The following is a 22,902-nucleotide window of genomic DNA, read 5'->3' as shown; positions in this document are numbered from 1 at the left end:
TAAACGATGATTTGAGCTGAAGCAATATGTCAGGATTACCGTATGGGTGCTCTTCTTCTTCCGAAAATGGGCTTAGAACAGTGTTTCTTAATCGAGTTCGATGGAACCCTTGGATTCTCAGAGACAACGTGGGGTTACGCGAGAAATAGCAACGAAGAGCTGTGGTGAATTAATATATGCTGGTACTAGAGCGGTGTTTTTCAATTAGCACACTCAAGCGAGGATCCCAGTCAGACAATGAGGAAGCCTAAAGCATGTTTACAAGGTAATGTATGTATGTGGTTTTTTTTTTGTAGTAGTAGTAATAGTGTATTTAAAGGATTTCGCAAGCAGGGTCGGCTTAAGTAATCCGTGGCCCAAAGATATTTTTTTTAGAGCCCCAAATTCAATTCCGAGGGCCAGTACAGTAGCGTATGTAGAATTTTCTCAGTTCGCGAGGGGGGAAAGGAGTTTCAATTTTTCTTCCGGGGAGGGATTATTTTTACTGCAGAAATACGCAGTAATCACGGCTCAAGAAAGAGTTTTAACCCCAAAAATCCCCTCTCGCCTACGCCTATGAGTCAGTACCTCTATAAAACATATATTAGCAGAATATACAGAATGCTGAAATGATAAATGAAATTTTCAAAATTGACAAGAAATAATCTCAGAATTAAAGAAATTGGAGTTAATACGTGGTTTCAAAATTAATACAAAAATTCAGAATTAATGGGAAAGTAATTTCAGAAATAATTTCAGTATTTATAAAAATTGGGAGTTGAAAATTTATTCCCAATGAAAATTCAGAATTAATGCAAGAAATAATTTCATTGGGAATTCATGAAAATTCAGAACAAAAATAAAATGCAGAACTGTTAAAAAATCTGCAAGGATTTGGGGCTCGAGACCTTGCTCGGCCCAGCCATGCCATACCAACGGAGAATAGTTCAGGCTACATCCACCTATTGAAAATATTTACCTCAGTAAAGGGGCTGGGAATGCCTCGGAAGATTTTTATTTAAAAATAAGAAACAATTTATACAAATACAAATACCACGCCACAACAGGCAAATTGCCCAACGAGGTGGCTGACTTAAGAACATCATTGCTATCATCATTATGATAGCATTGTACACATGTCTTTGGTTCACCCGTTAAGACATTTTCCCTCTAATTTCTGCGAGATATTCTCAATTGTGGTGGGTTCAAAATTGAGACTAAAGTGGATCAAGTCCGTAAATTATAGTTTTGAGATAATCAAGGTTAAAGTTTATTAACACTAATTGAACCCTAAAGTGATTTAGAGGATAATTTTCCTTTTATTGTTGTAGTATGTAGGCTAACTTAAATATGGGTCATACTTTGAAAATTCGAAAACAATAATCAAGGTGGCAATTCAGTTTTAAATCAGAATTTACTGGACTTGATCCACTTTTTCCCTGAAATGTTTTTTTTTGCATAAGGTCGATCAAATGAATACGACACAGTGAAAAAATGGAAACATTTTATTACTTTTTTAACACCTGTATCATAAAATAATCTAAAAAGTTTGAAATCAAACTTTAAATGTGTGTGTGTGGGGTGTGTGTGTTTAAATGTGTGGTGTAATCAAAGAGAGATTCGTCATTATATTACTGCAATTTCCTCATTCAGGGATGTTTGTGACCTAGTGGCAGTTTCTCTCCGTAGGCTTTTGAAATGGGCCTGGGTGTTTGGGGGAAGAAATGGTAAAAGTGAAAGCATATCCTTTTCCTTTGCCTCAGTGACCACTCTTGGAGTTTTGTATGGCGGGTCTTGCTTCTCAATAAATTTAGAAATTTTTGTAGGCATAGTTACTTTCGAGAAGCCAATATCTGCATTTAAGGTATTTTTCTTGCCATCTGTTAGAAAATAGCAATAGCAGGGACTTGGTTCACTATGGCTCTGAAAATATACACCATTAAAAGAATTAATCCGCAACAAACAAATTTTTTTATCCTTTTGGACTTGATCCACTTTAGCTCTGAACGCCTCAATTAAGGGTACCACGAATATAGAATGTGAGAAGAGTGTTCCGAAAATCTTTGGTCTGCCCGTTCAGAATCAGCTTCGATAAATTGCAGTTCTAAACGACTGACTTGAAATTTTAATATAATTAAAATGAAAAATTCTCCCTTGTTCTCCCAAGAAGTGAAATAATAACACCAAACACTAAAACATATCTAAGAAAATTTATACTTTTATTAATAATAATTTCTCTATCAAACTATCATACACACAGGGGGGGGGGAATAATATTATTTACAATCAAATGATCCATAAATTAAATTTTTATAACGATAACAAAATTCCCAAATCTGATATTTACATGAAAAACACGTGCAAATGATTTAAAAAGACAATCATGACTATTATAAAGATAATACAATTATATAAAAAAATATTCTCTATAATCAAAAAAAAAAAGTTTCTATGGAACAAATATTATCCGGAAATTTTCATTATGAATCGAATTTAAAATTGATTAAGAATCAATTACAAAATATGGTTTTTTTTAAAGAAAGAGAATGTATGTTAAAGAAGGAGTACACGTTCTCTTATAGGAGATCAAATATTATCTCTTGAACACAAAATAGAGATAAAAAGAGAGTCGAAAGAAAATAAAACAAAAAAAGATCCCGGCAAAATGTCGCTGCTGCTACAAAAAAAAAAAAGAGAAAGAAAAACGATAAAAAATTATCTCGAATTTCCTTTTGTTTTAAAATTTTCTTTTGTTTCCTCCGAAGAAATAAATCATTTCCAGGACGAATATAAGATTGTCTTGAAGGTTAGAAAGAAATATGGAGAAACACACGCGACTGACGCCATGTTTCTTTTAAAGAAAGAAAAATAATGCGATATCTAAAGTTCAAGGATTTTTTTTTTTTAAGATGTTCACACCATAAACGTAAACTTGTATTAGGAGCATAGACCCCGAGCCTATTAGCCACCATCTCCATAATACCCATAGAAATACAAATACAAGGAGCGTTCCATAAGAACTTTGAGTGAAATCATATAAAAAAAAATAATCAAGAAATACAGTAGAACCTCTTGATAACGGATACTCATGGGGATCAAAAAATTTTGTCCGCTAATGTGGAGGTTTTAAATTCGTTTAATAGAATTTTACGTTTATGCGACGCCTGGCTTCGGTCGCAATTTTATATAATAATAGAATTTTAATGTTAAAATGTATATGTTACTGTGCATGTGTCATGTGTAAAAGCGATACGCCGGTGGTTATGCATAGTCAACAGTCATCTCGATAAAGAAAGTTTTTTCGAGTTTCACTACATTTATCACTTTTACCAATGATTATGCATAATTCCCAAATGAAGTTGGAAAGTCTGATAAACATGGAAAAATTTAACCTTTTTAAACCATTCTTCTCTTCATTAAACCAAATAATTATTTTTCCCCGTACACGATGCGTGCACTACACATATTTTGCAGTAAAAATTAAATTAAATTAAAATACTTGTGAAGAAGATAAAAACATTCATATCAACATTATCAGTCTTGTAGGCTTTCTTCACACGCTATCAACAAACAAAACCAACATTACCATTCGAATTCACCATCCTAGACTGTAGTTATGTTCTGTTAATTAAGTAATCAATTGGTGATTTATCATATTTATCAACACGAGCTTGGGATTAAACATAAACTTAGTTGAATGTGATAAAATCTCGATTTGACCAAAACTTAATAAATTAGAGTTTGTGCCTGATTTAGCTGTCCGCTAACGGGGAGTGAAATACATTAAAAGCCCCATTCCACGGGACCGGGGATCAGAAAAGTGTCCATTAACGGGTCGTCCGTTATAAGAGATTCTACTGTATACATACAGAAAAAAAAATAATTTATTCTTTTTTCAAAGTGTCTTCCCTCAGATGATATGAAATGGTCTGATCGTTCAATCCTCTTTTAAAAGCAAGTAGAGAAAGGTTTTTTCCAGAAGCTGCCACAATGAATCCTACACAAAGCACAACTGAAAATACTAATGATTCTCCCGCAGAGCTTCCCTTTCAACGTCGGAAACAGCCAAAAGTCGCATGGTGCGAGATCTGGATCTAAAGGGGAGTTTCTGCATAATTTTATTATTGTATTTACATAATGTGTTTCAGTTTTGAAAATTTTGCGAAAACACGCATCGAGAAAGTCTCGTAAACTGGAAAAAATTTCATTTGTGCAGGTAGGCAGAGATTCACTGAGGCATTTTCCAGAAAAAGCCTTCTTCCTTGCTTTAAAAATTGGATTGAACGATGAGACTATTGCTTATCATCTAAGGCAGGGGTTCTCAAACTGTGCAGCGCGGCGCCCTGATGTGCCATCAACTTTTGTAAGGGACTGTGGCTGTGACAAAGATTTTCGAAGCGATTCTTTGTTAAACTGCTTTGGGAAGCCGTGGATAAGCTTTGATTAGAGAAAGAAAAGCGCCACGGGTGAAAAAAAAGTTTAAGAACACCTGATCTAAGGGAAGATACTTATAAAAATTATTTTTTGCTGTAGCTATGTTTCTTGATTTTCTATGATTTTACTCTAAATTGTTATAGAACGCACCTTGTTTTTTTTTTTTCGAGGTGCCCCCCCCCCTTCCAATATTTCCAATAACATTCCCTCACTGAATGTGTATACAGATTCTATATTTTCTTTATTTACAATCTTAAGGAAGTGATCGAGGTTGTGCAACATTTTTGTTGCTCATCAACAGTGTTCTAAGTTTGTGCTCACTCAAGTGGTGCTCATGAGTCCTTTTAATTGATACCCCAATCGAATCATATCATTGAAGAATTAATTTATTTTGCTAAGATTTTGATAGACATTGGAATCGCCAAATAGGTGCCCTTCTTTTGAGGCTGGGTACGGAAGGTGTCGTGACTCGAAAGAATTAAAAAAAAAAAAAGAAGATTTTTTCCTAATACAATGGTTCTCAAAGTGTGTGTCACGGCTTCCACGGGGTGCCAAGTTGAGCAGAGCATAATGATGCACGCTTACACTTTGATCAGTAGAGAAGTTAGAATTTACCCGATCATTTTCACAACTAATACTCCCATGAGACAGTCGCGGGCACATGTGACTGGCCACTTGGGGTAAGAAAGAAGGGAGTTGTGGATAAATGGAGGCCAAGGTAAAGGACCCGGATATGAATTACGGAGGATAGGGTAAGAAAGTCGTGGGCAATAGAGCGAGGAATCCACTTGTAAATGGGGCGGGGGGTAAAGTAATTCAGCCCCTGTTAAATCAGTAAGATAAAAATTCGAGAACTACTACCGTATGTCTATATTAGAATTCGTATGAGTTGCGTATCGAACGTAATTAAAGAATCTTTATGTACAGAGTATTTCTATCGCAATACATTCATTTATGGACTGGACTAGACTGATTTTTCGAGTGTGTGTTTTCGGATTGTGTACTGCGTACTTTGTACTTTTGATGATGATAATGTTTGTATTAATTGGGGATGACGCTTGGTCATCGCTGAGTAATTAACGATGCGAGAGGAATTTGTTCACTGTAATGTCTCTGTCTTGCACCTGCAAGATTCGACTATGAGGACGCGTTTGTCGACCCTCTGTTGTTCCTGCTTCGGGCAGGACAATGTCACCGTTGTCCATTTGTACTTGTGAGGCTTGCACAAGGCACACGATTGGAAAGCGGCGGGGACGGCGCCGTTCGTGGCGCCTCTGCCCACGTGAGGTATGAAGAAGGAATTGCACTGCCCGTAGCAGAAATTGTTCGTTATGAACCGCGCCTTGCAGTTCTTCTCGACGACCTTCTGTTTGAAGGGCACCGTTTTGCACCAGTCCTTCTTGACTTCACTGGCGCTGGTGATCACATAGGCAGGACTGTTCGACTTCAATAGGAACCTCTCTTGTTGATGACGGCGATGTCCGGTCATCGTCGGAAGTGTTTCCGGCTGCACTTCTGCTCTCGAGTGGCTATTTTCGTCACTCGAAGGAGTCAGTCTCGACGCCGCTGGGTTGCGGTGACGACGCTTACGCTTCCGACGACGTCTTCGTCCGAAGTGGTGACGTCTTTGACGGTCGGCATCTTCGGTGCTCGGAAGAGCCTTTTGTCTCCTCTTCCGGCTCAAGTTCCGGTTCTCACTGAGAGCCGGGTCGACGACGGGCGTTGTTCCATCGTCGTCGTCGTCTTCCTCCTTGTTGCGAGACCTTGAACGACGATGATCGTTCGGCGACTCCCTGTGATCCGCGTAATAGTCCATAGAAGCGCCACTAGGCGGCTCTTCCGCTAAGTGGTCGTCGGGATCCGCCATCATGGACGCCAAACGATCTACTCCCGATAAACTTGGACGGATTTCGAAAGCTTTGAAAGCCAAGATCTCGTCGTGTTGAGCACCGATAAAAGCCGCCCTGTCCGAATCCGGCTCCTCCTCTTCGGGTTCTTCCCTACCGTTCGCGATCAAACCCGTCAAATTGATAATTACTCCGTGTCTTACGCTACTGCCGTGACGAACGTGGTGCTGCTCGTCCTCTCTCAACAACGCGTCGTCGACGAAATAATAGTCGATGACGTTGTCCGATCCCCTGTCGATATGTACATCGTTCAAAATTGAGTCTATTGGGGATCTTTCAGAGGAAAGCTCCTGATCGGATCTGTGTTCGGACCCTGGACGTAATTCCTCGCGCTGCTGCCTCGTAAGGTGATGATTATGATGGTGTTGTTGTTGTTGGTGGTGATGGTGGACACTGTGGGCATCTTGGTCAGAAGATTCTTCTCTTAATTTGCTCGAGACAGGATTGGGAAATGAGACCCGGGATTTCATTCTCACCTTCTCAAGATAAGAGGAGGAGTCTTTGGAATCGTAGTCTTCTGGTTCTACCAGTGAATTTCTTCGACGATCTAAGTGAGGGTTATCAGAGCCACTGATCCTCCTTTTGACACGCGCGCGCACTTGGCTGTTATTAGCTAATGTCCTCGCGGTGTCCATCAGATCTAACGATTCACTATCACTGGTACTCAGAGGTCGAGACGACATCGCATTGTCGTGAGCATCGGCTACTTCTTTGGTTCGTATTTTTGCCTTCATGTGCTGCGGTAGAGACAGTCCTCCGCTTGTGACGAGAAACAACATGAGGGCCACACGAAATCTTGATTTCGATACGCAGTCCGTTTTTAATAGCTTCATTTCAAGCAACGGCATCTGGAACGAAAAAAGAAAAACCATCAGGAAAATCAATTAAAACTAATTAAAATAAAATTTTAATGATAATAACCAATAATCGTTCATACAAACTCATATACAGTATTTTGGCAATTACTGGAGTTCATATTGATGCAATCATGGAAATGTGCAATTTTTAAAACCACATTTTGAATTACCGGGAGAATATATAGCTCAAAACCATTTTCGCCCTTAATCTTGCATACGTACTCATACACGATCCTCTCACCCTATTTTAGTCCTTAGCAAGGACAAAAAAAAAAAGAATTTTATTAGTAAAATTTTAATAGCCTTAAGAACGGGTCCGGACTTTGACTTAAATGCTTCCCAAGGATGAGGAGGTGGTACATTCCGGAACTGGAGAGGGAGAGAGGGGTACACAATTTAAATTATTGATAACTCAAACGACTTCAGTTATCAATAATTTCATTGGAAGTCCGTTAATCTTACGGATCACGTGGTGTGATTCATCATATGGCTTTCAAAACGGTGTGTGGGGGGCGAATCTTCATTAGAATTTTTTTTGTCTCTCCAAATCATTTGTTCGGAAGGCATGTAAAATTAATACAATTCCTCATAAATTCTAAATCATGTCAAGCATAGATATTTCATATTCCCTAGACCTTGAGTCCGATACCGTCGAAACGTAGATTCAATATATATACAGTAAAATCTCTCTTTTATGGACCAAACAGGACAAAATAATTCGTCCGTAAAAGAGGGGTGACCGTTAATCAGGGGTTCAAAATGCATACTTTTTTTATACAATGGGAAATTATTATTTGGCCGAATGTGATGGGTTTTACTGGATCACCACAGGGAAATTTACTACGCTTTTACAAAGTGGACTGTGCCGGATGCCTTAGTTTCCAACACGTGGGACTCGTGTTCCGGAAAACAATGTCAGCATCGTGTCTTTGATAATGGGTGTCAAACAATCATGGATAGACAATCGAGCACTCTAATGCTCACAAGCTACAGGTTGAAGATAGGGGTGGCTCGAAACAAAGTTTTTATGAGGTATAGTTATCTCCCTCCTATGGCCCCCACATCCTGGAGCAGATCTCCTAGGCTGGGACTTTCGCGGGCTTCAGGACCAAACTTCTCACGGGCCCCTTTATACTGAATTTATGGCGTGAAAAAAAAAAAAAATGAGAATCATCCCGGGTCCCAAGGCTGGAGCCCCGTCAGCCCCTCCTTGTGGGGGTCATGCCCCCTCTCCCCTCGGCCGGCATATAAGTCTCACCATTAAAACTCGGAACTGTGTAGTGAGGCTAGATGTAATGCATAAAAATTGCAGTTGTCTCTGCGAAATCGTTCCCACTAAAACATTTATAATTTGCATTAGGCAGAAAAGCACTTTTTTTTAAATTTTTCTGCAATTACTTTTTTTCCTTTCCTTCTGATTTGGCATCCTTCACACAGCCGCAACCCGTGCTGTTCCACGGCCCTTCTTTTATTAAAATCGGGAGCAACTCTCCAGTCTATATATCGCTATGAGTAATTCACCAGCAAATCAGTTGTGCCGGAGGTGTGTGCTCATAATAACAGTTTGATGTGTACCTAATAGTTTCAGTGCATATTCAGGGTTTCGCGCGAGTTTCTAGTGCTGCTGCACAGTCCTAGATACACCCCTGGTTGAAGATGCTTGCTTCACATCACACACACAAATAAGAAAAGTTTTCATCAGCAAAAAAGTTTTTAGCGATAACCCTATACAACCAAATTATTCCCATAGGACAGTGGCTCTCAAACTTTTGTCACCCACGGCTCTTTTGTCCAATTCATGGCTCATCCGTGGCTTCTCAGAATAGTTTAGTAAATATTTTTTCACTTATAAAAACAACTACTTCAAACATAAATAGACACATAAATCAACATTCCCAGCCTATCGCGACGCCCCTAGGAGCCGCGATGCACACTTTGAGAAACACTGCCAGAGGATATAAAAAAATATAAACTATACAATGACAAGTATACGCCATATTCTCCATCCATGAATATTCAATCATAGACCCATCATTAAGAGTCTTATATCCTCATATAAGTACGCTTATACACTCATATTTATACGTATATGTAATAAAGTAATACACTTATAATACTAGACTCACTCTAAACTTGACACGGCATGATCCATTACGAATCCCTCTCTCTTCATTTACATAACCAATCCATTAACAATCCATATATCATATTTATTCCGGTACCCATGGTGGAAATACGCTGACCATGACGTCGATCCATACATAAGTAATCAATCGTATTCGGAAAATAATTGTAAGAAGGAGGAGCATGTATCGCACACACACCGCATGTATCTCACCAAGTATCTCTCTCTCTCAAGAACGTGTACAATATTTTCTTTACTATTCTATTCTTTTGCTTTTGCGATTAGAACGTTAGCAACAACATGTTAAACGTCACGGTTTTTTTTTTCGTAAAAGAACAAATGAAAATTGTTTTTTTGTGTTATTACTATTCTTCTTCTTCTTCTTGTGCTACCGCGATAATAAGGTAATATAATAAAAATGAGAATCTTATCCTGGAGAAGAAGTCTTCTTCCTGATCCATGACGCCACCTTCTTATAACAACGCAACGCCTTTTTCTTTTGATATCGCACATAAAAAGAGAGATCTGAGATCGCGATAAGTAACAATCTCTCTTTCAGAAGTTATTATTATTGCTCCCTATTCTCTTACCAATTCATGTGTGCGTACAATATGATGTTTCTCATACGATGTTTCACATTTTGTCTCCATCACACACAGCCTATCTAAATGCATTTTCAAAGATTTTCCAAACCCATGAAAAAACAACGAAAGCACTTCTTTTCTACGTTTTTGCGTGCGTATTATTAATGCGGTCACTACATTAAAATCGACCGACCATATTAATGAAGTGAATGAAAAGAGGAACCACAGAAAACAAGACCACAAAGTGAAACCACTGCGATTTCTGAGGAGCAGTTTCTTCATACTTCCTCCTTCTCCCAGCCCCACCCTTCCACTATGTAATACTATATTTTTTTACTCGTTAAACCGTAGCGAGAGAGAAAAGATAAAAAATATAGAAAAAAATATCAAAAATCTTTAATCGATTAATCGACCGATTAATCAAATTTCAATCGAATATTTTCAAATGCTATTCATTCATAGCAAGCGTAGTGTTGGTAACTATATAATGTTAACCGATGCTATAGCAATATATTCTATTCATTTAACGCATTTATCCACTGAATAGATGTAAATAAATATAGAAACAGATTTAACAAATAAAGGCCACACGCTTGAAGCTATTTAATGTCGTCCTCCTTTGCCAGAAACATGAATGTGTAGCAAATTTATAGAACATGGAAAACGATTTTTGAATGTTTTCTCTACCCGTGTTACTCTATGGAAGTTGTTCTAAAATGTTTTGTAAAATGTGTTTCAATAGGGGATATACATTTGCGCGCTTCTGTCAAAGCTTAGAAAAATAGTGATCCAACCAGCTGATAAACCCAAAAGAGAAAATTCGCACATTCTTATTGTCTGGCATAAGGGGGACGATACGCTGAAATCAGGATTCAGCATGTCCTGGAATTTCTTATAATTTGGATCTTGTCGGTTTTTTTTTAAATCAGTAACTTTAATCACTAGTTTTCGCTGAATCGACTTGTGTTTCCTCATGTCGAAAAATTTGATCAAAATATTGATTAAAATATTTTTAAATACGGTCACTTATCTAAAATGTCATGTATAGGAACATAGTTTAAGACATTTAACCGGTTTAGTCAAATAAATCAAGCTAAATTATAAACTTTTAATAATTATTTTAATCGAATTTTAATCGGATTTTTCGAGTCGATTAACTCAACTAAAATTTTTAACTGTGGTTAACAATCGATCGCCCTAATAAAAAGATAATGCAAAGTAAAGGGGAAAAAAGACAATTTTCTTTTAAAGAGTTACCAATGAAGAGTCTCGAAGGAAGGGAGAGTGATTGAATGCATATCTCTTCCATTTACACAGGGCCGAGATATCTTGGGGGGGGGGGGGGGTTAAATCCTAAAATTATATAGTGGCTACATGGATTGAGCAAAATGTTGCGAGGACCGGCAGGAAATTCTCAGAGCCGGTACTAGTCCGTGTACCTTCGGTTTAAGAACACTGGTCCAGCTTTGTGGCTCTCAAAGTGCGAGTCGAAGCTCCTAGAATTGGCGTGGCCAGTCAAAGATGTTTGTGTGTACATAGATAGTTGTAGGAAGGAAACAGAGTTTATGCGGTAGTATTTTCTTGAGTGAGCTGCAGGTATATGATCAGAGGGCAAGGGAACCGCGGGAATTCCGATCTAGCAATTGAAGAAAAAATAAAGCACAATCAAGTCACTGTTTTTTTTAAATTTCTATATACTGAATATTACATTGTAAAGGGGCTCGTGGCCTTTATTTTATGGGCGCAGAGGGTGTATGGAACCGTCAGTTTTTTATTTTTAAAATTTAAACAATCTTGTAAACATTGAATTATAGCAGCTGCGACGGAGGACGGGGTATATGTGAACAGCACCTCTCTCAAGAGGTTTCTTCTACTCTTATGAAGAGTGACAGCAACATGTTGGAATCACTGTATTCAATAAAATGAAACAAGTAATCGTGTATGTAATTTAAATGGAAATAATTTTGTTCGAAATTATTTTCATATTTTTCGATAGACCTTCTGGCTACTAAAATATAGAAAGTCCCCATCCCATCAAAATTTCAGTGAAATTTTGGTGGATTTCGTTTAATTTTAGGGGAAAAAACGACGATATTAATCAAAGATAAATTTATGATCACAATTTTTTTTTGTCACTAAACGTCTTGTCACGGTTGAGTTAATGACTTAAGTTATCATTGGATTTGAAAGTTTCAGAATTAATTTTAATACAACCTATCGACTACCTCAGAGTCATATATTTGACTCTTGGATTCACTTACGACAGTGCCTCTCAAAGTGTGCGTCACAGTGAGCTGACGATATTGATGTGTGCCTATTCGGTGTTTTGGAGGGTCCCCTTGTCCCGTATCAGGGGGGGGGGACCTTTGCCCCACCCGAAACGTGAGAAAATAGTTGAAATTTATGAATAATATGGTTAAGTCTATGGTTCTATCTCCTGAGTCTCCCCCCCCCCCCCCCCCCTTAAACACCAGTTTTCCTCAAAAATAAATTTTTGGCCGCTGGCCTACATTTAGACTATTCTGGGAAGCCGTAAATGAAATTTCACCAAAAAAGGAGCCACAAGTGACAAAAGTTTCACAAAACCACTGACCTAAGTTCACAGTCGTATTGTTTCTTTCGATTTTTTTTTTTCTTATAAATCACAATGAGTGCATAGACATGTCAAGGTCTGAAATTTAGTTTTAATACGGGTATTTTATTGAAAGATATTTCAATCCTATAGCTATAACTAAATTTGGAGACAATGATGAAGTTGGTCCTTATATAGTCGGTACCCAAATAAAAACCTTCAGGAAAAACTTACCTAAGCAATACAATTAAGAAGAAAGGCGTCAAGGACTGCATTCGGACAGCACCGACGGCTCCATCTCAGACAGATGTAGTGGATGGACCCTCATACACACACACACAGACTAGATAACAGATGAATATGAAGAGGCGGCGGATCACATACACACACTGGTGGAATACTTAACGAATCTCATAAGTCCCGGTGAGCGTGTGCGTGTGAGCTTATAGCGGCAAATCAGTGATGATGATGATGTGGTAAACAAGTTGCGACTGTGTAATAACTAGAGTTTTTTTAAGTGCTCTGGTGTCTCCTACTCGCGAATCGCTTTACATCTTTGGCAAGTCGTGTGGCAATAAAAAAAATAAATAAATAAATCGCGCTCAACATCTCTGTCGTTGATTTAATTCCCGGTCCCGTTTCCTTAAGTATTTTTTTTTTCTCTTCTTCTTGTATGACTGTGTAAGTAAGTATAAGCTTGTTTGTATGTTTACATTCCCCCCACCAGAAAAATATACTAATAATAATCATGAAAATAAGAAAAACATAACAAGGGCCGTCACAGTGTCTTCATTCTATGTGATCAGTGGCGCCAAGACCTTAACAACATCGTATATCAAACGCCACCAAGGGTTTTTCATGCGATAGCACAGCGGGGTAACCTGCGTGTATTCATGCATATATTGCGGAGAAAACACATTTTCTGTCTCTTTCTCTCACTATGTGCAACGAGAAATAGTCAGTCGCCCCCGAGTCGGGGTCAAATACACTTTATAGACAGTATTGAAAACCCCAACCGTGGAGAGTCGACAGTTTTCGTACAATCATGCGATTTTTTCTCCACACTCTCGGTATGAATGAATATCTACTCTACCCAACCTTCGGGAATATGGTAATACTATATATAAAAAAAAAGTCTACGATGTAATTATTATTTTTCACAAAATCGTATAGGTACAGCGATTGATTCCCGTGGTGGGAAGGGACAGGGCTTGATTGTAGCGACCAACGTGGTCACATAAGGATCTTTTGTTATAGCTGATTGCTCAAGAAAATTGAAACTCCTTCAAATTTAAAAAATAAAAACGTGGCCAAATGTAGTGATTTTCAAAAGTATAGTTTTACACCAACCCAGACTGTCGCGGTACCCCGGTTGGAATAAATGGCTTCATTAATTTGAGTTCTTCCCACAAGATATCTAGTGGCTATCTCGAGGCGTTTCAGCGGTAACCTAGACTTCTGCAAATGAAAGCGGTGTGCAATATAGCCCCCCCCCCCCCGGTGGGCAATGGAATGGTCCGGGGAAACGCGATAGAAGTTTCGGATTTAACATAGGACCCTATGGATTGACTTGAGTTGTGGGGGGGGGGGGATGAGATAAAAAAATTCTGAAGAAGGGGCGATGGAATAAGAAGTTTGGGAAACTGTGGTTTTTTTTAAAGCAGCACAGCAGAAATAACTAAACCTCCTTCGAAATGCCATATTTTTTTATTGAAATAGGCTTTCTTCCGATTTCAGAAGGTATAAACTAAGGGATGTAGGGCAAAAGTTCCATTGAGAAAAATCTGCCCTCGCCCGATCTCGAGGTTTCGTTTGAATCAATGCCTTACTTAAGTTCAGTTTTTATCACAAAATATCTTGCGGCAACCTCATCGGATTTCGAAGTGTTTTATATAAAAAGACTGCGGGGTCACCGGTTTGAATGTAACAAAATGTAACAAAAATTCTTTTGCATAGTTTTGGTATTTAAATGCTCTTAGAAATGGATTAAAACCAGGTTCTCTCTTGCTCCACGTGCGAGAATATTAAACAAGCTCAAAACCTCACGAACCACAAACAGTCCTAGTTTTTTTTTAAAAACGAGACATTTTAATGAAAAACGATTAATTAATGTATTTATAGCATTCCATCAATTCTGTGGGAAAATCCATTTTCTTTAAACGAAGGTAAACCACTTCAGAACGGAAGAATAAACTCGAATGGTAAGTCTCATTGCAACTGATACGGTAATTGTATATGTTAAATTAAAAAGGGAAAGAGGTTGTTTTTTTTTTTTCTTTTGCGTCGGGGATGAATATGTTGCGATCTTTCCCTCATTGGCAGCATCCATTTTTCATGTTCGAATCGCCTTTGGGGCGTCCGAGGGTGTGGAAAATTCCTCGAGGCAGAGCGGTAGTCAAGAAGTTAATGGTTGATGATGACGACGTCGATGAGGCTCGACTAGGAACCCAAGTCCTACAATCGTTTTACTTCATTGGCGTCATTGACGGGGCGTTTAGTTGCTGTCAGTTTTTACAAAAAAAAAAATATCTTCTTTTTTTGCCTCCATACAGGGATATGTAGTATCACGCACGGCAACCATAGGACTAGAGGGAAGGTTGATATGATATAGTAGGCGCCTCGGTTTCGGTTCTTGCCGCTCAGTCGTCGGCATCTTGTAGACGCCTTCGTTTTCTTTTTTCCTTCTGTAAAATCAATGTACTTATCTACTACATACTATACAAGTTGAACTCAATTTCTAAATATGCACCGACATCCTTCCCCCCCCCCTCCTCCCATAGATATAAAGGTGAATTATGTGCCTCCGTTTTCCAATACCATACTTGGAATTTACGCGGAACTTTGGCATTTCTCAAAATCACAGAAAATGCATATTATATCTGGCCATGGCAATCTATCATGAAGACAATGTTGTTGAATACCCAGTTTGGGAAAGAGTTTAAACGTTTTTGAAATATGAAAAAAGACCACACACACACACACACACACATACATATATATATATATATATATATATATATATATATACATACTTTTTTACATGTAAAATTAACTTGGAAATCTGTAGAAATAGTGTTCACGCTTTACTAAAACGATAACTTCCTAAAATTTGAGTAATTTACATGCATAAGTATTACTTCATATTTAAATAGAATATATCTTTTACATTGAATTACACGCGAGTGAAATGAAATAGATTTGATCCGAAATGATTTATTTGATTTAAATTCAAATATATTTTTTGCTGTGAAAAAACATTGACTCAACAGAATGGTAAGAGATTAGCGTTTTCAACTAGGTTCGACTCGAGAAAAAATCTCCACTCGTGCAGAGAACCTATTATTTGGCCAACCCTGCCCTTGTTTTTTTTTCGTTGACAAAGTATTTTTTAGCCCTTTCAACTCGGATTCGGTGCCCCTCTTAGAGCGGGACTCAAGAGCCTCCCCAGTTTTTAACCCGTTGCTCAACGAAGCACCTATATAGTGGTCGTTGCTTCTGCCTAAATACCAGGGACCTTGCTTAATTCAAACGTGGTTGATCCGAATTTTTAAATAATTCATATTTTAGGAATTCACACATTGCCTTTCAAGCAAAATCATAGCGTAAGATCATGGCCCCCACAAGGGGTGGGCTGACAGGGCTCCAGCCCTGGGGCCCGTGGTGATTTTAATCATTTTATTGTTTTTTCACGCTATAAATTCATCTTAAAGGGACCCGTAAAAGATCCCAGCCTTGGGGCCCTGCTTCAGGATGTGTGGGGGGGGGGCATGCGTAAGATCGTGTAAAAAATAATTATGTGATTCCACACGCTACAGCTGTCAGTATCCCTTCCTTTAGCGGTCGTGCTAATATGATTCTCAAATTTAATCATTACATATTACTCTTCAAGATATCGTCAACATTTATTTCATCGGGCAGTTTCCATACGATACATAGCAAATATTTTAGTTGAAGATCTATCTTTCAAAAAAACATGTACGATCGTTATCTTCAGTGCTATTCATTTATTATTGTTTTACGAAGAAAAATACAGTATGCCGTATGCTTCGATTTCTATGGAATAATAACGAGTTACAGTAGAACCCACTAATCTCAACTAATTGGAACTGGGATCTTTTCGGTTCAGCGGTAATTTCTTTTACAGGGGTTCATCATTCAAACTTGATTTTTTAAAAATATTTAATGACATTGGGGGTTATCTGTACGTGTCAGACCGTAGTTTCCCGAACTTTTCATTCCATCACCCCCTTCTTCAGAAATTTTCTCTCTCATCACCTTCCAACTCATGTGAACCCATAGGATGCTATCTTAAATACGTAGCTTCTATCGCCCCCCCCCCGAACCATTCCATCGTTCACCGGGGGAGGGGGGTGATATTGCCCACTTTGGGAAACACTGGGCTAGATCATAGTTTTAAAAACGTTTTGTTCCATCTCGCCATCTTCATCAGAAATTTTTTCCTCTCATCGCCCCCAACTCAAGCGAACCCATAAGGTCCTGTGTTATACACGTAGCTTCTATCGACCCCTGGACCATTCCATCTCCCACCAGGAGGCGATATTGTCCACTTTGGGAAACACTGTATTAGACTGACCTAATAGTTCTGTTTAACCAAAGCTGTCTTAAGGCTCTCAGAGACACGCGGCACAATAGTGTTTAGGGTAATTTTCAACTTCCGTAAAAAATGTCTTTCAGTGGTTTAACACTGAATCGAGAATTCCAAATAACAGGATAGAATGAAATTTTGAAGTAAGGAAGAAAAAATTATGACAAATAAAAGTCCTCAATATATCTCTGTTTCAACCCTATGAAAACATTAAATACATATGTTACGGTAAATGTGATAAATTCAGTGATTATACATAATCACCGACCATTTTGGTAAGTTTGATAAATTTTGTGAACTTATTACACATTTACCGATTATATAATCCCCAGCTAGTATTGGCAGTGCCGTCTTAATGCATGGGCCCACTAGGGCACGGCCCGGGGGCCTCAAGTGAAGAGGGGCCTCACAAAAATGAGATTTGGTCGAAATTTTCTAGAATTTACCACGTAGGGCCTAAGAAAACCACTTGGTCCGGGGGCCCATGATGCTCTTAAGACGGCCCTAAATATTGGTAATTACGATGAATCATCAATAAATTCTTTACATTTTCCGGACATTATGCTCACACTTCTATCTACGCTAGGATGATGAATTCGATGGTAATGTTGGTTGCGTACATACATGTTGATGAATGCGAAAAAAGCCAACATTATACGACTGTTAACACAATTTTTGTCTCCAATTTCTCCTCACTTATTTGAATTGAGTTTGATTTTCATGGCAAAATTCTTATAGTGCACCAATCGGGGGAAACCTATAAATAGTTGAATTTGAGTGATGATTTTTTCCCATATACATCAAAATTACCTACTTCATTTGGGAATTGTGCATAATCGCCGGTAAAAAGTGATAAATGTAAGAAAATTTATCATTATTTAATTGAATTTAACGATTCATCACATCACAATAACATATACTTTTAAGGTTACCCCTACATAGGTGACCCCTACATACAGGGTAGATCCTTCCCCCCCCCCCTCTTTTTCCACGCACCTTTTTCCAGCTGTTCGAATCAAACCGGTGATCAGATTAATGGAATTCTAGTATAATACGATGACAAAAAATAAGCACACACCGAGGGAAAATCAGTGAAAATTATATATTAAATTATAAAATTTCATACACCTACAAAAAAATGATATATTCAGTAAAAAATGAAAATTATGAAATCATATCTATTCTTGTACACAAATAAATCGACATTAGGGGTTTAACTCAGCAATTAGGACAATAATTCCAAACGGTATGTATGACTATGGCACTAAAAGTGTGCCTTTAAATCAAGGCTGCAACAGAAAAGCCGTTAAAGTGCCTGGTAATCGAGCAGGTTCGTTGAAAGGTATTTCAAAGATAAAATTATGCGAAATCAAGTGGATTTTGTGATAATCTTTTGGTTGATGAAATAAAATTATATTCTAAGCAATCTTATTAAGATACTGATTTCAACTAGAATGTCGCTGCAAGATACCGCAAAAGCACTCGAAACTGGGCAAAGGTGCCCTGAGTTATTGTGAACGTCAATCTAACTCTCAAGGGGTGCTGCGAAGGTTAAAAAAAACAGAAAAAGTCGGGAATCTCTCTCCTCTCCCAGATTCAGACCCTAATTACAATCATGAAATTTGATTCACATTAATAATCAAAATTTCAACTTCCAAAACTTAATTTAATAAAAATTTCACCGAAAATATTACTTGTGTCAATACAGACAAAAAATTTTGAAATTCCTTTCAAATTTCTTAAATTCAATCAAAATAATTTTCAAACTCACCTCTACGAAAAATTCACGTATCAATCCATGAATCCATTTTCCCTTCACAAAAGGACACAAAGTTTTTAGATAGCATCGTGATATATGAGAAGAGCCAAACACTTATCAGCTTCGTCACATAAATGTCTTGTTCGAGTGAAAACAAAATTAATAACTCGCGAGAAACGAAACTTGCCTCTGAATGGTTCTCAAAACAAAAAAAACGAGCACTTATTAACAATTATAATCCACAAAAAAAGACTAAAAACCCACGAATTCACCAAATGAATTTGATAATTGAAGAAGATTCGGTTCCATCATTTCCTGATGGGAACAACACCAAGGATTCACAAGAAACCTTAAGACAAAAGAGAAAACTTTTCCATTAGGGAAGTAAGTAGGTACTCCAGGTACATTCAAGGGGGTCAAGCCCCCGCCGTTTCGGCGCTGCCGCCATTTGGCGATTGCGTCCACCATTGGCTGCGATTGTGAAACCGAAAGGAAAAACCCCATAAAGTGAACTGACACTAACGAGAATGGCAATGTATGTAATTTGTAATGTATGTCCTTGCGGACTGATGTCGCCGCTGTTGTCGGCCTCGCGTGTGTGTTTGTGTATATTAGGTTCCTTGATAAAAAGGTCGTCTATATGATCCGTGTGTAAAATTTTGAATTGTAATTTCATTATATCCAGATTACATTCGGAATAATGATCACACGTATGAATGTGAATCCAATGCATTAATTAATCCTTGACTCAATCAACATACGTATTCAAATTATTGAATATATTAGGTTTTTTATAATGAGATATTTATTTTCCTAATGAAATACTTCGCGGATTTTTTATAAATTTATTCTGTCGCTTTTTTTCATATAATTGAAGGCATGCTTTCATCGTGAATAGGAGAGGAGTTTTGATTTTCGAAAGAAAAACTTCTCCTGCCAGGGGTGCCGATTCAAATAAAATAGTCCAGTAACTGGAACCGACACCAGACACTTATTTGAACTTAATTAAAGCAACCAATTAATAATAAACAGTTGTGGTCTAATTTGGAGTGCTTGTCCAGGCAGAGCCGCTCTTAGGGGCGTGAGACAGCTGCGGTCGCAGCGGGCCCCGAGCTTTGTGAGGCCCTCACTTACAGTAAAATATTGAAGGCTTTCACCAGTTCTTAAATTGTTTCTTACATCTATTCTGAAAATTTTCATTAATATTCTGAAAATTTTCATTGATTCTGAAATTATTTTTTCACTAATTCTGAATTTTCATAAATATTCTAAAGAATTTTTTTCTTCTGTTCATTCTGAGTTTTCACCAGTTACGGAATTGTTGTTCTTATTGTTCTTTTCTAGTTTTTAATTTTCCTCTTACCCTGGAATTATTTCTTCATCGATTCGGAATTTTCATTGGTGCTGGAATTATTTCTTTCAATTTTATTTGCAAGTCCTAAATTCTAAAATTTTCATTAGTTTCAGGAATTGTTTCTCTCATTAATTCAAAATTATCTTCAGCACTAAATTTTTACCTTTTTTTTTTTTTCTGTGTTTATCTACATTTTATTTTGTTTTAAAAAACATTTGTATGGATATTTCTCAGCATTCCTGTACGTGCTGAAACAATGGATGTCGATCCCCCCCCCCCCCCCACACACACAAAATATATAAAATTTTGAAAACTCAAATATATATAAACATTTTTGTTGTCCCGAAATTACTGAGATGCACCTGGCCTCGCGTCTGGTAACGGCCACCCTGTGTCCAAAGGCTGGTTAAGATAAAATTTTGAACTATGCACAACATCGCTTCGGTACCGTCTCCGGTTCATACGTCTCACCCGTAACATGACCAAGTGAACGCGCAGCTGTGTTCCCAATTAGATAAAATAAGCTGAAAAATTACAGTTTTTTTCCAAAAATCATTCCATCTAATACATTCATGATTTGAATTTTGCGGACAGAATAGTTTTTTCTCAATTTTCTTGCAATTATTTTTTGCATTCACCGCTGATTTAGTGTTACTTCTATACCGTCACCCCGTTCGACCCATTCCCGAGACATTAATACAGTGAAACCCCTCTTGACGGTCACTTACTCGGCCGAATAGTTATCAAGTTTTATTTTGAGGACCTCGTTTAAGTACCCCGTTTTGTCCCACCGTTGTCTGAGAAAGAGGAGTTTTACCGTTTATCGCATCGTAAACGGTATGTCTGAACTGGACAATAAGAAAATGGTATGCTTTTGAGCGTCGAATTCCTATAAATTCTGTTTGGTTCTTGTTTCCTTTGGATAAAGAAACCGATATATAGGCCTCACTGGACTTATGGCTTGAACTTGAATTACCAAACAGGTACCCACGTTAATATTCCTTACGGAACCTCTAACGTAAAGGTTACTTAGATAAAGACCCTTTTACTGAAAACCAACATGACTGATACGTCCGCTCTTCTCTCGTGGGAACTTAAACCTAAGCTACCATTCCCATGTATATAGAATGTATATCCATATATGAAGCTCGTGTGACGACAAAATTATCTAAGATAGTAGTTTTCAACTTAAATATTATTTTATTTAAATATATTTTTTAATATATTCCAGGCCCTTGTGGTTCTGGAATATTATAAGGGGAAAGCCATAGATGAAAACAAGTCAAAGGGGGGAAACCATTTCATATTGATTAAGAAGGCCACAGACACTTCTGTGAAAAAAAAGAAGCATTCAAGTAAAATATGGTGAAAGTTTGACTACTACTAGAACGACCCGGAAAAACCCCACTAAAAAGATTTCGGTGTGTATCTAGCCCAAGGGTCCGAAGTTTCAGATTTATTTATAAAACTTTTGTACCCAACAAATGTACTCAGATATCAATTTATTAAATAGAACAGATTTATTCCCCCCCCCCGGATGAGGGGGGGGGGGCTCTGGTCAAGGCGGGGGGGGGGGCACAAGAAAAAGTATCGATTGCAAAATTCGTCGCCGAAAAAAAGAAGTTAAGAAATAATGATCTAAGATTCACGATTTAACTTTCCAGCCACGGGGTAGTTTTTGAATTTTTCTGTACAAAATCGCGGGGCATTTTTATCCGCTTTGTATATAGAACGCGATAATTGCGTACCCCGCGAAATTTTACAGAACACGTGAAACGCGAAATTCGCGTTGCCTTCGGCTAGAGAGTTAAAGCAGTGATCATATTACAGTAAATAAAGAAAACAGGCACTAGAAATTATACCTTCTTCAATCCTTTGGTCCTTGGACGTCACCCGATTACGAGTTATAATCGAAGTTATAACCATCCAGCTTATCACCTAAACGAAATTTCTTGTCCACATCGTGCAGGATCATGTCCATTTAATACAGTTATACCACGTGAAATCCACAAGCGCTAACACCAGTTTATTTCATGCACTTGATGAAACTCTATACATAGTACTGAAGAAACGTAGTTAATGCTATCGTATTTCCGTGTTATACTGTATGTGGTTCTCACGTCTGGATACCGCACAGACTTATTTCATTCATCTTAAATAGAGTTCGATCATTTATATACGATTTCTCAAGACTATAAATAATAATACGATCATTCACACACTTATAATTTTAGCTCATAAAAAAAAAAGCTAGTGATGTAACGCGTAGTGAGTAAAAAGGGGAGGGGGGAGGGTGAGATGAAAAGCCAAACGTGGCAACCGCAATGTTAAGACAGTGTTGTAATTAATGGAGTACGGGAGAAAAATGAGAAACACTAATCCTCTTGTGGCTCGGCCTACGGTGCGAGTGAGTGAATGAGTAACCCTGAAGTAGTATTTAGTACGTACGAGAATTAACACGGAGGCGGGGCTTCGTCATTATTACACTTTGACTCCGCAAGCGCACCAAACAACCTGACGTGAATAAATAAATAAAAACGAAATCGACCGCACCTTGATCACCTCGGAATCAATCAATTCTGCGTTGGTGAACACCCCCTTGTCTTACTATCCCTTTGAGAAGCTTTCTGACAATATTATACAGCTTATATATCATCATAACGCCTCGCCTCGCTCCGGCATTGGTTTTCAATATCACGTCATCATAATTATCTATAATTTACGG

At 37.9% G+C, this 22,902-nt stretch overlaps 1 protein-coding gene across 4 annotated transcripts; it reads right to left on the bottom strand.

Annotated features, from left to right (window-relative positions):
* Nucleotides 1-5,228: 5,228 nt before the first annotated feature.
* Nucleotides 5,229-22,288, bottom strand: LOC149082158 (uncharacterized). 4 transcript variants are annotated; one of them, XM_089235674.1, is made up of 2 exons: nt 22,040-22,288; nt 5,229-7,168 (listed from the first exon to the last, which is right to left on the bottom strand). In XM_089235674.1, the coding sequence occupies exon 2, from the start codon at nt 7,166-7,168 to the stop codon at nt 5,513-5,515; it is 1,656 nt and encodes a 551-aa protein (XP_089091800.1). In that variant the 5' UTR covers nt 22,040-22,288; the 3' UTR covers nt 5,229-5,512. The 4 variants fall into 4 exon arrangements, with proteins under 4 accessions (XP_089091800.1, XP_089091798.1, XP_089091799.1 ...); XM_089235672.1 differs by lacking the exon at nt 22,040-22,288 and adding an exon at nt 12,693-12,985; XM_089235673.1 differs by lacking the exon at nt 22,040-22,288 and adding an exon at nt 9,304-9,601.
* Between the last annotated feature and the right edge of the window lie 614 nt (nt 22,289-22,902).

This window comes from Pholcus phalangioides, unplaced genomic scaffold (genome assembly GCF_987345545.1).
Source record: "Pholcus phalangioides strain wild (caught in Gottingen) unplaced genomic scaffold, Ppha-v1.0 ptg000009l_1, whole genome shotgun sequence".
NCBI classification, from domain to species: Eukaryota; Metazoa; Arthropoda; class Arachnida; order Araneae; family Pholcidae; genus Pholcus; species Pholcus phalangioides.
Note: the sequence above shows the minus strand (reverse complement) of the source record. Positions and strands in the feature narration are given on the sequence as shown.